The sequence below is a fragment of the Cebus imitator genome, unplaced genomic scaffold, assembly GCF_001604975.1.
Source record: "Cebus imitator isolate Cc_AM_T3 unplaced genomic scaffold, Cebus_imitator-1.0 Scaffold756, whole genome shotgun sequence".
NCBI lineage: Eukaryota > Metazoa > Chordata > Mammalia > Primates > Cebidae > Cebus > Cebus imitator.
The window spans coordinates 384,249-401,769 of NW_016108071.1; the positions used below are offsets into that span (position 1 = coordinate 384,249).

A 17,521-nucleotide genomic window follows, 5' to 3' on the forward strand; every position below is an offset into this window, starting at 1 on the left:
TGCCCAGCTCATTTTTTGTAGTTTTAGTAGAGACGGGGTTTCACCGTGTTGCCCAGGATGGTCTCGATCTGTTGACCTCGTGATCCACTCGCCTCGGCCTCCCAAAGTGCTGGGATTACAGGCGTGAGCCACCGCGCCCGGCACATTTTCCTCCATTCTTTGGTGGAATTCCTTTTCCTCTATGTTGTTAAACCTACTACATCCTTATATGCTTCAAGACTAATATGTATGAGGTGAAGACAGTTCTTCAGGTAATGAGGAAGATGTATATAAATCAGACAGTGAATATGTAGAGAATGTTTTTAAAGAAATTATAAAGGCAAACATATACTTTTTATATAATTGATTTCTTAATGGCAACATTATTTTTTACTTCATCTTAATATTAAACCTTCATTGCCTTGCTTAGATATCCCTACCCACAGATCATTGCTTCTTAAAATTATAATTTTCAAGGTCAAATTCAAATACCAACTTTTCCAGGATGTTATTCTTGTTTTTCATTGGCCAGCTCCTCTGTCCTCATAAGCTTTTCTACCTAAATTACTTTTATCTTCTGATGTATAATATATTCTACCTTGCATTATAGTTACATGTCTACATGTGTGTCCATATCCTAGAGGGAAATATTTTTATGCCTTATCACAGCATCTAGTGCCTATGCATAGATGTTCAATGATCAGTATTTGTTGAGTTCAGGAATGAATATATAATAAAGGATATCTTAGTGACATGTGTATTATTGTTTTTTAACCCTTACAATTATTTGATTTACTAAGTTTAAACCTTTTTCATTTTCTGCTCAAAGTTTTAGCTGTTAGAAATTCTGACTTAGCATTGATTGGTAGAGTATGCTAATGTATTTTAGAATCTCATAATGTGGTATTTTTGTTGCTTTCTTCTATTTACTTATCTCTATCACTACTTTTTTTTTTTGATGTAGTCTCACTCTGTTGCCCAGACTGGAGTGCAGTGGCACTATCTCAGCTCACCACAGCCTCTGCCTCCTTAGTTCAAGTGATTCTCCTGCCTCAGCTTCCTTAGTAGCTGAGATTACAGGGTGTGCCATCACACCTGACTAATTTTTCTATTTTTAGTACAGACAGGGTTTCACCATGTTGGCCAATCTGATCTCAGGTTATCTGCCCGCCTCAGCACTGTAATCAAAGTGCTGGGATTACAGGTGTGAGCCACTGCGCCTGGCCTCTATCACTACTTTTAAACTTCAGGAAAAGAAACTTTTTGTAATAAATGCAGAAAATGATAATAAATGGTGGCTTAAAGAGCTGCAGAATTAAGTAATTGAATTCATTTTTCTTCTATAATATGACAGTTATGACATGAACTCTTGTAACAGGCAGCTTTTAATTTGTCTTGAAATTACTCCATTTAGTAACCTGTGATTTGAAGTGTTTATATGAAATGTGTAGGCTGAATATGAAAATGTTGATAGTTAGAATACCAGTTATAATTTGAAGTATGGTATAGTTGTCCTTCAGTATCCACACAGAGTTGGCTCCAGGAACCCTTGCAAATAACACAATCTACAAGAACATTATATAAAAGGCATAGTATTTGCATATAACCTATGTACATCATCCTGTATACTTTAAATTATCTTTAGATTACTTATGATACCAAATTACAATATAAATGCTATATTAATTGTTGTTATACTATATTGGTTTTTTATTTGTAATATCATTATTGTTATTTAATTTTTTTATTTTTTGAGATGGAATTTTGCTCTTGTTGCTCAGGCTGGAGTGCAATGGTGCAATCTTGGCCCACTACAACCTCCGCCTCCCAGGTTCAAGTTATTATTCTCCTGCCTCAGCCTCCAAGTAGCTGGAATTATAGGCATATGCCACCATGCCTGGCTAGTTTTTTATTTTTAGTAGAGACAGGGTTTTGCCATGCTGGTCAGACTAGTCTCGAACCCCTGGCCTCAGGTGATCCATCCACCTCGACCTCTCAAAGTGCTAGGATTAAAGGCATGGGCCACTATGCCTGGTCTAATTGTATTATTTTTACTACTTTGTATATCTATCTATCTATCTGTCTATCTATCTATCTATATATATGTAATTATATATAATGTGTAATAATTCCAATTTTACTGCTTTATATATATAATTATATATTTTTACTACTTTACAAAGTAACATAAAATTTTTTATGTTACTTTGTAAAGTAGTAAAAATAATATAATTATATATATATAAAGTAGTAAAATTGGAATTATGTTGCTTACCCATGGTTTTTTTCCTCAGTTTCATGCATATTTCACAGTTGGTTATGTATCCAAGATAAAATGATGTACTATACTCTTGCAGAACTGAATATTATGGATCACATTATATATATATATATATATATGTTTCCAAATATTTTCAACCTGAATTTGATTAGATTTGTTAATGCAGAACCTGTGGATGTGGAGGGCCACTTATACTTTAAAACATGACCAGTTTTGTGTACATTTTTCATAAATCTGCTTCTCCAGCACGCTCATAAAACTGATTGAAGGGACAGACTGTGTTTGCTGTGCATACATGAGGTAGTACTGAGCGCAGGGCTACATAGGCATGAGTACTGAATTAATGTCATTTGAAACCTTTATTGTATAAAGTCTTTCAATGTTACAATTATTTTTTCTGCAAACAGAAGGAGATGTTTGTAGGAATGTATATTGGACATACAGAGTTATAGATGCTGCTGTTTAATACCTTATGTTTTCTGTTTCAGCTTATCTATTTTAGGCAAGGACATGAAGCTTATGTTCGGGCTGTAAGGAAATCAAAAATATACAGTGTTAATTTACAAAAACAGCCATGGAACAAAATGGATCTCAGGGTAAGTTTGCCAAATTCATAAGCTATGCAACTGAAGTAGCTTTGGAATTACCTTGCTTACCCATGATTTTTTTTCCTCAGTTTCATGCATATTTCACTGTTGATTGTGTATCTAAGATAAAATGATGTACTATACTCTTGTAAAACTGAATATTATGGATCACATTTTATATGTTTCTCAAAATTTGTATGCTATTTTCTATTGTCTAGTCTATACAAGTCCATAATTAGAGCAAAGCAGGAGTTCCCCTGTGTGGATATTTTCTCTAATCAGCAATTTTGTACATTCTGGTGGCTCTATAAATTGAGTGTGTAGACTGTAAACACTCTCAAGGTTCTTATGGCTTTGGTATATATTAAATAGGATAAATCACAAGAAGCCCGGAAACTTGTGTTTTGTAAAATAGCTGTTTCAATATAATACCCATGTAGCTACATATATAATATCCGTGTGGCTCCGTTTTTTATGGAGAATGAGTTTCTGTCAATAAATATATCATTTCATTCATTTCTACATATATATGCACACACGCACATATACAGACAGTCAAATAGGTATATATATACCATCATTTCTACCTAGGTTTATGCATATTTTATTTTATTTTTCTGAAAAAGAGTAAAGGGCCATTTTACAATGGTTTTCCAGGTAAGTGAAAGGTTCTGTGATGATTTTTTTTTTTTTTTTCCTGAGACTGAGTCTTGCTCTATTGCCCAGGCTGGAGTGCAGTAGACCAATCTCAGCTCACTGCAACCTCCACCTCCTGGGTTCAAGTGATTTCCCTGCTTCAGCCTCCCAAATAGCTGGGATTAAAGGTGTACACCACCACGCCCGGCTAGTTTTTGTATTTTTATTAGAGATGGGGATTTGCCATGTTGGCCAGGCTAGTCTCGAACTCCTGACCTCAGAGTAATCCACCAGACTCGGTCTCCCAAAGTGCTGGGATAACAGGTGTGAGCCACCACGCCCTGCTGATAATATGTATATTTATTAAAATAAAGATTTGGTTTAGATGTTTGTAAAAATGTTTATTAATCATCTCCTGGAAGGGACAGCTACCATCTATTCTGTATCAGGTGAAAGTTGAGTTCTTTTTTTAAAATCAGAGGATTGAATAAAACACATGATTTCTTTCTTTTTTTTTTTTTTTTTTTTTTGAGACAGAGTCTCACTCTGTTGCCCAGGCTGGAGTGTGGTGGTGGGATCTTGGCTCACTGCAACCTTCACCTCTCAGGTTCAAGACATTCTCCTGCCTCAGCCTCCTGAGTAGCTGGCATTACAGGTGCCCACGACCACACCTGGCTAATTGTTATATTTTTAGTAGAGACGAGGTTTCACCATGTTGGCCAGGCTGGTCTTGAACTCCTGACCTCAGGTGATCTGCCCACATCAGCCTCCCAAAGTGCTGGGATTACAGGTGTGAGCCAATGTGCCTGGCCGAGTTTTCACGTTTTATCCTAACCTTGTGGTTCCAGGAAATTGTAGGAATAGCTTATATGTAGTCTAAAAGCTTGGGCTTTGAAATAAGACCTGGGTTTCAATTCCAGCTCTGCTGTATCCTAGTATATAACTTTAAGCAGGACCCTATACCCATGAAGATCAGTTTTGCCATCTGTTAAATGTGACTAACAATCAGTAAATGTGTACGATTGTTGTAAGATCATATCCAGAATCTACAAGGAACTTAAGCAAAATACAAATAACCCCATTAAAAAATGGGTAAAGGACATGAACAGACACTTCTTGAAAGAAAACACATAAGCGGCCAACAAACGTGAAAAAATGCTAAAACATCACTAATCGTTAGGGAAATGCAAATCAAAACCATGACGAGATACCATATCACACCAGTAATAATGGCCATTATTAAAAAGTCAAAACAAACAGATGCTTGTGAGGTTGTGGAGAAAGGAGAATGCTTATATGCTACTGATGGGAATGTGAATTAGTTCAGCCACTGTGGAAAGCAGTCTGGAAATTTCTTAGAAACTTTTAACTACCCAAATTCCATTACTGGTTATTTACCCAAAGGAATATAAATTGTTCTACCATGAAGACATATGCACACGTATGTTCATTACAGCACTATTCACAATAGAAAAGACATGGAATCAACCTAGATGCCTGTCAGTAGTGGACTGGATAAAGAAAATGTACATATATATCATGAAATACTACATAGGCATAAAAAATGAGGTAATGGCCTTTGCAGCAACATAGATGGAGCTGGAGGCCATGATCGTAAGTAAAATGACACAAAAACAGAAAATCAAATACCACATGCTCTCTCTTACAAATGGATGCTAAACAGTTGGTATGAATGGACATTAAGATGGAAATGATAGACACGGGGACTCCAAAGGAAGGGAGGTTAAGAGGGGGATAGGGGTTTAAAAATTACCTATTTGCTACAATGGTTACTATTTGGAGGATGGGTACACTAGAAGCTCAAACCCCCACCATTATGCAATATATCCATGTAACAAACCTGCCCATGTACCCCATGAATCTAAAGTAAAACAAAAATAACTAAAAATATAATGTTGTAGACATTCGAAAACGTAAGTGTTTGCCCCAAACATGTACTTGTACATATACTCCTGCATGCCTACATACTGTATTTTTGCTAGGGGAGTGATTTTTAACCAGACAGAGCATCATATGCACTAGGGAGTTTTTTCCAAAACAGATACATTATTGAGCTATACCCCAAACATAGAACTGGATTCTGTATAGGATTTCAGAACATTAAATTTGAAACATTTCCCCAGGTGATGTTCCTGCTCATCCTTGGTTTAGAGCCTTGTACTAAACTACAACCTGCTCTTAAGAATTAAGACCCATGTCTTATTACCTTTAACATTTAGTATAGTGCCTGGCATTTAGAGAGCATTCAGATATTATTGAATTGTTCAAGTAATAATGAAATATTATGCAAATGTTAAGTGATTATTTATATTGAAAGTAATAATTTATTGGTATTCTCATGAATAGGAGCAAGAGTTTGTTAAGATTGTAGGAATCAAATATGAAGTTGGCCCACCCACACTATGCTGCTTGAAGCTTGCATTTCTGGACCCAATTTCAGGCAAAATGACTGGAGAATCTTTTTCCATTAAGTGAGTAGTTCTATCTCTGGGTTTATGTGTTTGAGTGTGTATATTTTAATACCTATTGTATATTCTACAGAGTACAGGGCTCAATGGTAGAGAAAACACGCTAGCATTCTTTACTACAGAGTTTAGAATTATAAAGACCAGAGTTTAATTCTTAGTTTGTCCATTTTATTTGTATGTGTGTGTCCATGTGCATGTGTGTGTATGTATGTATTTATGTTATAGATAGTTAGACAGATTCATAAGCAAGTTACTTAACCTCCCTGAATTTATTTCTTCATTTGTAAAATTGAAATGCTAATCTCTTCCTAAAGATTGTTGGGAGGAATCAAAGACAAACTTTTATAATTCCCTAATAGAATGTTTGAAACATGGCAGTTGCTTTTATTTCTGTTAATAAGAATAATAAGTCAATGGCTCTTTACATGCAGTTGAGTTTTAAATGTAAGGAGACTAAGGAACATTCATACTTCTTAATATAAAATACCTCATATTAAGCTTTATTAACCTGTATTGGCATCTTTTTATTTTTAAAGTAATATGACAGTAGGCAGGGCACTCCCAAACAGATCAGAGAAGATGGTGTTTAAGTAAAGGCATTTCTAGGGACTGTGAGGTTTGCAAAATTTTCTTAATGGGTCTACATTAAACATATATTCTTGGGCATTTAGTAACATATATTGTTATATCTCTATATTGATTCATATGTGCTTTATTTTCTGTATAGGTATCATGACATGCCAGATGTCATTGACTTTCTTGTGCTACATCAGTTTTATAATGAAGCCAAAGAAAGGAACTGGCAGATTGGTAAGTATAGAATTGTTGTTTTATTAACTATTAAGCTTACGTACAGTAAGTAACTTTTTAACTGTGATTTAACAGAAAAAAACTAGCTTACATTTAGCTGAAAAAAGCTATGAGAGAAACTAGAAAAATTAAGTTAAAATTTTCTTTTATTTTTTATGCACATTGTGTGTGGCACATAGTCTCTAAACCTTCTGTAAATACCTACTCTATTAATATACAAAAAGGAATATAAACAAAATTCTCATCACTTGCCCTAAAATAGAGCACTTTACACTTGGCTTCTAAAACAGATCATTACTGATTGTGATTTGTTTCCTTTTTTTCTTACTCCGTCCTTGTTTCCCTCCCTGTCACCCTCCCACCCTCTTTTGTTCTTTTACCCTTCTTTCATTTTTGATTATAAAAAGCAGTATAACAATAATATAAAGGAAAAAAGTTTAAGAGTTAAAGAAATTTGCTTATAGCTCTATTTTATAACAATGCAATACAGAACATAAGGATTTTTAAACTGTTGACTTTTTTGCACACTTAATTACTTGTGCCTGAATTTCAAAAATCTACTTGTAGTCATGTATATTAGTCCATTTTCACACTTCTATAAAGATACTACCTCAGACTGGGTAATTTGTAAAGAAAAAACCATTTAGTTGATTTCACAGTTCCACATGGCTCGGGATACCTTAGGAAACGTACAATCATGGCAGACGGCAAAGGGGAAGCAAGGATCTTCTTCATATGGCTGTAGGAGATAGAGAGTTAGAAGGCGAAGTGCCACACTTTTAAACCATCAGATCTTGTGAAAACTCACTGTCGCAAGAACAGCATGAGGGAAACTGCCCCCATAATCCAATCCACTCCCACCAGGTCCCTCCCTCAGTGTGAGGGGATTAGAATTTGAGATGAGGTTTTGGTGGGGACATAGAGCCTAGCCATTTCGTTCTGCCCCTGGCGCCTCCCCAATCTCATGTCCTCACATTTCAAAACCAATCATGCCTTCCCAACAGATCTCCAACGTCTTAACTCATTCCAGCATTAACTCAAAAGTTCGTGTCCAAAGTATCATCTGAGACAAGACAAATCGCTTCTGCTTATGAGTCTGTAAAAGCCAAAGTTTGTCACTTGCTAGATACAATGAGGGGTACAGGTATTGGATGAATACATCCATTCCAAATGGGAGAAATTGTCCAAAACTAAGGGATTGAAGGCTCCATGCAAGTCCGAAATCCAGCAGGACAGTCAAATTTTAAAGCTCCCAAATGATCTCCTTTGACTCCATGTCTCACGTCCAGGTCACACTGATGCAAGAGGTTGGCTCCCATGGTCTTGGGCAGCTCCACCCCTGTAACTTTGCAGGTTATATCCCCTTTCACAGGCTGGCGTTGAGTGTCTGCAGCTTTTCCAGGCTCACAATGTATGCTGTCTTTGGATCTGCCATTCTGGGGTGTGGAGGATGGTTACCCTCTTCTCACAGTTCTACTAGGCAGTGCCCCAGTGGGAACTCTGACTCTGTATGGGGGCTCCAGCCCAACATTTCCCTTCCCCACTGCCCTAGCAGAGATTCTCCATAAGGGCACTACCCCAGCAGCAGACTTCTTACTTAGATATCCAGGCATTTCCATATATCCTCCAAAATCTAGATGGAGGTTCCCAAACCTCAATTCTTGACTTCTGTGGACCTGCAGTTCCAACATCATGGGTAAGCCACCAAAGTTGGGTGCTTGCTCCCTTTGAAACAGTGGCCTGAGTTGTACCTTGGCCCCTTTTAGTCATGACTGGGGCTGGAGCAGCTGGCAAACAGTGCACCAAGTTCCAAGTGTGCACAGAGTAGCCAGGCAACCCCAAGAAACCATTTTTTTCCTTCTAGACCCCGGGGCTTGTGATGGGAGGGGCTGCCTCGAAGATCTCTGACATGCCCTGGATACATTTTCTCCATTTTCTCAGCAGTTAACATTTGGCTCCTAGTTATGCAAATTTCTGCAGCTGACTTGAATTTCTTCTCAGAAAATGGGTTTTTCTTTTCTGTCGTGTCCATCATCAAGCTGCAAATTTTCTGAATTTTAATGCTCTGCTTCCCTTTTAAAGATAAGTTCTAATTCAAAATCATATCTTTGTGAATACATAAAACTGAATACTTTTTACAGCAGCCAAGTCAGTCCTTGAGTGCTTTGCTGCTTATAAGTTCCTGATCTCCATCTGAGACCGCCTCAGCCTGGACTTCATTGTCCGTATGACTATTAGCATTTTGGTCAAAACCATTCAACAAATCTCTAAGAAGTTCCAAACTTTTCTACATCTTCCTTGGTTTAGAGGAAGATCTGTAGTATAAAAACTAGTATGAAGAGATTTTTAAAGAAAGCTAAAAGCAAGACAGAAGAATCAACTGCATTTATGTACATATATAATACAATAAGGAATATGCTTAATGATGATGCTAAGTAATTGAAAAAAGTTAAATTATGCTTGGTAGCATTTATTTAAGAAGATGTTGTCATATGTAATTTATTTCAGAAAGATTTCTACCACTTGGAAATCAAAATACATGAAGTTGAAATGTAAAATAATCATTTATCTCAGAAACCTAGATGGAAACTTCTGATAATGCTAGATATAATGCTACTTCTGTAGTCAAGAAAGAGTAGTAATTTAGAGTGGTAACAGAGCTAATATTCTCAAGAGCATCTTTTTAAGAATTTTAAAACATTATAGGTGATAGATTCCGCAGTATAATAGATGACGCCTGGTGGTTTGGGACTGTGGAAAGTCAGCAGCCTTTTCAACCAGAGTATCCTGATAGTTCTTTCCAGTGTTACAGTGTTCAGTAAGTATGTTTATGATCTTTTGTGCCTAACATAATGCTGTAATAGTATGTGGCATTTTAATAACCTCCACTAGGAGTAATACCTTTTATCTGACTTATCTAGCCTCACAATACCTATACTTGCAAAGAGGAAATTTTATGATAAAGTGCTCAGTTCTTCCTTTGTTTTAGTCAAAGCAAAGTTCTTTGTTTTCTTTGACTAAAACAAAGGAAGAACTGAGCACTTTATTTCTACCTCTTTTGGTGTCTGTGTTTTCTATTAACTATTTCTACTTTGGACAAGAATTGCAACTATTTTTTAATGGAAAATATGAAAATTAATTTACTAACTAAAGTAATTGTTATTGCTGGAGTATAGCAATGAATATTAGTACTTAGTCTTTTGTTTACTCGTATGAATTCTAGGCAGAAGTGGTTGCATCATGTTTGGAAGTACTATTTGTTTGCAATATTTACTTCTTGAAATTCCAGAGTTGTAAGATTGCTAATGAATGAATCCTCTCAAGAGTGATAGAAGAAATGTTTCTTCTATGAGGATTGACCTTTAAGTCTCCATATTGACTAAGAGTAGGCTTTCTACTCTCTGTGTTTAATAGTGATAGACCATGTTTTCTCTATTAGAGGTTTATTATTATCTTTATGTAACCAGAGTTGTACTTTCAAGACAACTGTATTGCCCTTTTTCAGATTTCACCTCCAGGAATTCATGTAAAATTATGGTAGTATATGAAAGGAAGTGCTATATGGTTAATTTGATTTGCATCTTGTTATTTTTTAATAGCTGGGACAATAATGAGAGAGAAAAGATGAGCCCCTGGGATATGGAGCCAATTCCAGAGGGAAGTAAGTACCCTTTTAAAAATGAATTATAATTCTTTTAAAGTAAAATGGCAATCACATGATATTGGAAACTAATTTTTTCTGATTTTCTTAAAATACTATATCTAGCTGCCTTTCCAGATGAAGTTGGTGCTGGCGTTCCTGTCTCCCAGGAAGAATTGACTGCTTTGCTATACAAACCCCAGGAAGGAGAGTGGGGCGCTCATTCCAGAGATGAAGAATGTGAACGGGTTATTCAGGGCATCAACCACCTTCTTTCCCTGGGTATGATGAATGTCAAAACATTTTAGGAGCATGCAAGGGAGCTAGGAAAATCAGCAGAATTTTTAAGTTCTACAAAAGGATATGCAGTTTCTCATGTACACTTCACTTTTAACTCAAGAAGCACAGTGATTTTAGTTTTAATATTAACAGTTTTATATACTTGGCCAAAGTAATAACTGATAATTTTTTCAGCAAAGGATAAGAGTGAAGGTAGTCATGTAAGTGTCTTTTTCCTTTTTGAATCACTTTAATTCTCTAGCTATTTCCTGAGGCTTACTTTGGATGGGTTTCTTGGTAAGGACAGTGGATAAATAATGTATTTTACCAGCATGAATAGTTAAATTTTCTAAAATATGTCACTTAAGAAGTTTGGCATTTATCTAGGAAAGACAGAAATCTGAAGTCAAACCCAGTGCTCCTCTAATTTTGTTTTACCTGATTTGAACCAGTGTATCATGCATGATTCATAGATATGATGTCCAAATATAAAGAATAACATTCTGTTTGTGTAATGGAATCCTCATGGTTTTAGAAATGTAGTATGTCACCCTCCCTTCTTGTTTATATATGAATAAGTGTTCGTTACCATCAGATGTTAATGTCCTTTATAGCCACCGTTTTTGATTTTGATAATTTTGTAGATTTTGCCAGCCCTTTTGCTGTTCCAGTGGATCTCAGTGCCTACCCCTTGTATTGTACTGTAGTTGCTTATCCAACTGACCTCAATACCATCAGGCGGAGACTTGAAAATCGCTTTTACAGGTCTGTTTGTTTTTATCACTTGGCTTTTGCTTTCCTTTTTGAGATCTGCATTTTCATATGATCCTGCAAAAGACCCACACCAACATTTCCTTTAAAATTTTAGAACGCATATTCCCTTTATTTAGTAGATTCTCACTCTTGCAGAGTAGAAAGGGGATAAAGAAGAAAGGCTGAGAGGAAAATATAGGTAGCACAAATGGTGTGCAAAACAAATCTATATTTAACTTCAGTTTATTAAAGGCAATTTAAGTGGTTTGTGGATTCATCATGATTAACGTGCTACAGATTTGGAGCATGTCTAAATCCTCTGTTGGAGAATTTGGTTGCAGTTAATTAAATTTAGTTACCAGTCCTGAAATATATACAGGAAAGGAGCCAAGTAATTTTTCCCCTTTGTTTTGGTTGGGATGGGAGATGATTATGGGAAGGCTGTAGAGGGCACCTCTTGGTCCCTCTTTCATCCAAGTCTCCTGACCACAATATTCCATGACTGGTTAATCTGCCTTTGCAATTTAGAACTGGTTGTATTTTTATAATATATATTATTTTGATTTGATACTATATATTATAAAAGTAATTAGATAAAAATCTTTCAGTTTTTAGAATCTGTTTTTTTTTTTCTTGCTCTTCTTGGCTCTTCCCCTGAAAACTAAACATTATTTTGACCTTGTCAAATGACTCTTTACCCATAATGTCCTAGGTTAGTTCTATTTGAAGTTTTGTATATACATTCCAGTGGTTCAAAATCCCTGCTTGTGCTTTAAATACTATATCATGTCTTTTTAGTGCTCACCAGTCAAATATATTGAGTTATGTACATATTGGAACACTTTGGACACACTCTGATTAAGTACATATTTGTTCTATATTGTATATTCCTAAAATATACTTTAAATATATCAGCTAAGGCTAACAGAGTATTTTTTTCTTTCACAGGAGAATATCAGCATTAATGTGGGAGGTACGCTACATTGAGCATAATGCCAGGACTTTCAATGAGCCAGACAGTCCTATAGTTAAAGCAGCTAAAATTGTAACTGATGTCTTACTACGATTTATTGGGTAAGAAGCAGTTTAAGCTTCCAGAGAATCTAAATTTAGGTTTTTAAAAAATTATTTAAAAAAAATTAATTGTAAAAATTGCTGAAGTTATTGAAATGGCTTATCTTGGTTCTTAGGGATCAGAGCTGTACTGATATACTGGATACTTATAATAAAGTTAAAGCAGAAGAACGAAACAGTACTGATGCAGAGGAGGTAAGAATCACAGCATGATTAGTAGGAATGAATTACTTTTCTCTTATTTGAAGTACAGAATTATGTCTAAATATTGCAATTGACCATGAACAGCAAAACAGAGTTTTGAAAGCTGGCTGAATACTGGCATCTTTTAATATTAAACTATTTAAAGTGTGCTTAGATGGCATATAACAAAAATAAAATAATATTACAGGGTTTAGTCAGAGACAGGCGGCCAGTCATCATATTTGACATAGTGGGTTTAAGTGATGAGAAATCAACACTTTATTTTCCATCATGTTAGAAATAAGACAGGCGCTCAATATTTTAAAATAATGTTTAGTTGATGGAAATTTCAATAAAGATTTTATTTTCTATATGGTGTATAGAAAATATTAAAGTATTTTAAAGTTTCTGGTTTAAAAGTTTAAATTTTTGGTAGTTTCATGAAATTGTTACTTGATTTCCTTTCTAAAAATTTATAAAAATAAAGCAGTCTTTTCTGAATGAAATGGAAGTAGTACTTAGCAGACCTTTGTGTTCTTGATTTCTCTACTCATCTATGTTTCTAATTTACACAAAGCCATATTTGGCTGGAGATTATGATAGAAACAAAAACCAACATAGATGTTGGAACAATATTAGAAAGTGATAATTCACAAATCTTTACTAGAAAACAATTCATCCCAGGGATGAGTGACTCACATGTGCTAGATTGTGTTGCAGTAGCATGAGATGTTTTGCATGTTTATATTATTTATGCTGTTAATCTCCAGAATGGTAACTCTCTAATGCTGTTTTTTTTTTTTTTTATTTTTTCATGAAAATGTGTCTGACTATGAAATAAATTATTGCAATTAAATGTTATTTAAATAATAAAGGAAAACATGATATACCAATAAGATACAGTTTCTTGAAACCTAAGAAAAATATATCACTAATATTTTTTGTATTTTCTTATATCTTCCTTATATTTTCTCTGACCTTTCATATAAATGTATTTTAGCTAGGGAATTTGATGTAGCAAGAATTTCACCTTAGAGTAGCACTATTAAGTTTAAAATGGAAAAGTAAAAATGTAATTCAACAGTTTTATTTTGTTAGAAAAGAGCACCAATATCTCATGAGCTACTTTTTATTTTCTACTACGTATTACCCAGTGTTTCACTATCACTAGTGGTGTTTGGGTCTTGACTCTTCATATTAAAAAATTATCCCTTAGAGAGATACTTAACTGAAATAGATCACTTTCCTATCAGAAAACGTACGTGCATATTTTGTGTGATCTATTTCTTGAAATGGCAGTGGATTAATCATGAATAATTAATAATTGTATATTAAATGAGCATATCATGTAGAATAAGATTAAAAAAAATACTAACACTTACTTAGGTTTAATTTTAGCAAACACCAACCACTACACTGTTTCCCTCCTTTCCCCATTCTTATTTAAAGAGAATCCTTGTTTAATTATTCTTCTTCCAGTATATCTTCCAGCTTGTACACTGTATATTGGGAATGTTTCACATGAGTCTTCCTCCAGCTTTTGTTCTACTTGATCAAATGAGGAAAAGTTAACTGTGATTATATTTCCCACTTATTTGTAAATGTCCATCTAATTTATATGACTTCAAATGTCACGACATTTTTGTCCACTCTTCCCTTTTAATTTAGGATACAGAAATGGTTGATTTAGATTCAGATGGTCCTGGTACTTCATCTGGAAGAAGGGTGAGTAAATAAATGAACTGCTGAGGAGATACGTTTTCAGGTTTCCTATGTCAGTGATCCCTAAGACCAACCCCATATTCGAAGAATTGCTAGAAAGATTCTTTAAGTAAGTATATTAGGTATGCTCATTGATAAGATTTATTACATTGATACAGTAAGGGTACCCAGTTGAGTCATGGAGAAAAAGACACAGGCAGAGTCTGGAGAAATTTATGTACAGGCTTCCTTATCCTATTAATATCTTCACATATCACACTCTTTCTAGCATGTGTGTGATTAGAGATTCAGTTCCCAAAAATTTTATTGGGGGCTGATTATGTAGATACCCTCTGACTAGTGCACACTAAGATTCTAGATTCTCAGAAGGAAATTACATATTCAGCACAAATCACATTGTTTTATACTGTCTAGGTGCAGCAAATTGTCTAAATAATTTAGGAAGCCATTCAAATGCCAAGTTCCCAAATGCCAGCCAATGGCCAACCTTGCAAGCAATCCCTGGCCTGCTATGTTAACTCTTTTGTGCAGATTTCCCCTCCATAATAATTAGAGTTATATTATATAAGGAACAATATATTTTGTAATACTGAAAGAGATCATAACAAAAGACATCCAATGGTACAGAACAGAGTTTATCATGACCACAAAGGATTTCCAGGGAAAAAAAATTAAAGTGTTGTTTTGAGAAAAAATATGATGCCATTGTCAAGTATACTTAACTACCAGCAAGTAGTAAGGCACTATAGCTTGATCTTGTAGAGGATAGAAGCATTGCTCCTCTGTACTTTATTTGAAGTTCAGATGTGAGTACTAGAATTCTTGCCATTTCCATGAATATGGTGTCTAGGTTTTTTAGCTCATTATTTTTGCCAGGGAAAACAATGTCTAATTTAAGCTAAGAAACTAAAATAGCAGCTGCCCTATTTTATACAGATAGATATGTTAACATTAGGGATTTTTCAGAAAAATCAATAGAGTTAAGGAAAGATCTTTCAGATATAATTCTATTAAAATCTATAGGTCAAATGCCGAGGCAGAAGACAGTCTTTAAAGTGTAATCCTGATGCTTGGAAAAAACAATGCAAAGACCTGTTGAGCCTCATTTATGAACGTGAAGACTCAGAGCCATTTCGACAGTCAGCCGATCCTCTTTCTTACCCAGTAAGCATACAGTTGTTTAAATAATTGCCAGTATGATAATTTCCCATAAATGTCCATGCTAAAATCGAGTTAAGAGCAATTTTCTTGCTCCCTGCTTTCCTTTCTTTTTTACTAATCTTTTGGTTGTGAAAGTAGTAGTGTGATTAGTGTGATCTTTTAAAAAATGCCGTTATGTCTTTAGTGTGTAGATTATACATTTGTTTGCTTGTAGGGAGTTTGGGTGAAATAAATTAGTCTTGTTTTTTTCATAGCAAAGGAGAATGGTGAATGTACAATTTCTTCACCTTAAAGTACAGCCAATAAAAACATAATTCCAGTGTATGGATCTTTGAGACTTAAGTCAAAATCGTATTACATGTCTTGATATTTTGTTATAGTTGTCTGGAAACCAGTATATGCTCTTTATCCTAATAGGGTCATCAGGAGCAAGAGGGAGAATCCTCAGAGTCTGTTGTTCCAGAAAGACAAGATTCATTGCTTTCTGAGGTAGGCCTGGTAGCCTCTTAAAAGACATACTGATTGTTTTTACTTTCTAAACTCTCCATACTGTACATCAACCTTTTATAATTTGTTAAAACTCCTTTCTAACTCGGTTCCCTTTTTACTTTTGTTTGATTTTTTTAGCAATTTCTTTTTTGTTGTTGTTCCTGTTTTTGAATCAACATGTGTTCTCAAGATTGTTCTTTGTATCCTCTTTGTAAATGTTTACTTTTCTGTGTAGATTCGAAGCTACTGCAACAGAGTAGAAAACATCAATTACACAATATAATTGTGTCTGTATTGCAGCTGGTTATTCCCACTGAGATTTCATTCAGCAAGTAGGCTGTCTTTTAAATTTTGGTCATCATACTGCTACACAAGTTCTAAAATAAGCCTTACTGTGTTAGAATACACTTCTGTTTTTTTTATGATTTGAGAAAATAAAAAGATATATTTAGAATATTTGTGATTTCTCATACTTTGAAAAATATTTTCTGTCTTTTTATAATACCCTTTTTCTGCCCTTTCTGGCTTTTTGGCTTTTTCCTTAGAGGGAAATGTGGAGATTTTACTTCTTGATGATTCTAAATGCATTAAGGGATCTAATACTGAGTATGGTTTTCACTCTGAAACTTGTAGCATATATAGGAATAAATCTTAGATGTAACTTTACCTGATAACCCTTCTGGAATCTTCCCTCTCCCCTAATCAAAATCAAATGAAATATGGACCTAAAAGATGGAAGACCTTCAATGAAACAAAGGTATCACTTTGATTAAAAATCAAAAAGGAAAGACACAAACATGACCAATGTGACTTTGACCCTCAACTAATGACACTTAAGTAGAATGTTCTCATAGCAAGAATTGTGGAAATATGTAGCTAATTTGTAGACTGGAACAATTTAATTACATGTGAATAATCCCATCTTTTATCATTAAACAGTTTGCTGGGGTTTTGGAGTTTGTATCAGCCTTTAAGCAAGAAATAGAATTCCATATTGTGAATGCTGTAGAGATGAAGCCAACAATTATGGATTTTCCATTCTGTCCCTTCAGGGTTATTTATGGTTATTACTGTGGTGTGAGGGCTAAGGCTTTCCCACAGACTTCTGCTGTTTTTATGAGCCAACAAAAGATGTTTTGGGGTTGTGGGGAAGTAGTTGGCACATTGAAAAGCAATGTGTTTATTTCCTGGTGGATTGTAGTAGGTGATGCCAATTTTAATTCCATTGTATTTCTTAATATTATTATGCAGTTTTGAGTATTTAATAACATATTCTTCGTTGTAGGATTATCAAGATGTTATAGATACTCCTGTGGACTTCAGCACTGTGAAAGAAACCTTGGAAGCAGGAAACTATGGTAGTCCTCTGGAATTTTATAAGGATGTTCGCCAAATATTCAACAAGTCCAAAGCTTATACCTCTAATAAAAAGTCAAGG

At 34.9% G+C, this 17,521-nt stretch overlaps 1 protein-coding gene across 1 annotated transcript in view; it reads left to right on the forward strand.

Moving 5' to 3' along the window:
• The window catches only part of BRWD3 (bromodomain and WD repeat domain containing 3), a 128,875-nt gene that overhangs the window by 100,211 nt on the left and 11,143 nt on the right, over window positions 1-17,521 (forward strand). Inside the window, exons 24-36 of the mRNA XM_017519568.2 lie at window positions 2,749-2,856; window positions 5,851-5,975; window positions 6,700-6,782; window positions 9,489-9,600; window positions 10,382-10,443; window positions 10,549-10,704; window positions 11,346-11,466; window positions 12,403-12,528; window positions 12,645-12,723; window positions 14,380-14,436; window positions 15,457-15,597; window positions 16,012-16,083; window positions 17,369-17,521. Coding sequence (XP_017375057.1) covers window positions 2,749-2,856; window positions 5,851-5,975; window positions 6,700-6,782; window positions 9,489-9,600; window positions 10,382-10,443; window positions 10,549-10,704; window positions 11,346-11,466; window positions 12,403-12,528; window positions 12,645-12,723; window positions 14,380-14,436; window positions 15,457-15,597; window positions 16,012-16,083; window positions 17,369-17,521 — 1,395 coding nt within the window. The remainder of the gene's footprint in view (window positions 1-2,748; window positions 2,857-5,850; window positions 5,976-6,699; window positions 6,783-9,488; window positions 9,601-10,381; window positions 10,444-10,548; window positions 10,705-11,345; window positions 11,467-12,402; window positions 12,529-12,644; window positions 12,724-14,379; window positions 14,437-15,456; window positions 15,598-16,011; window positions 16,084-17,368) is intronic.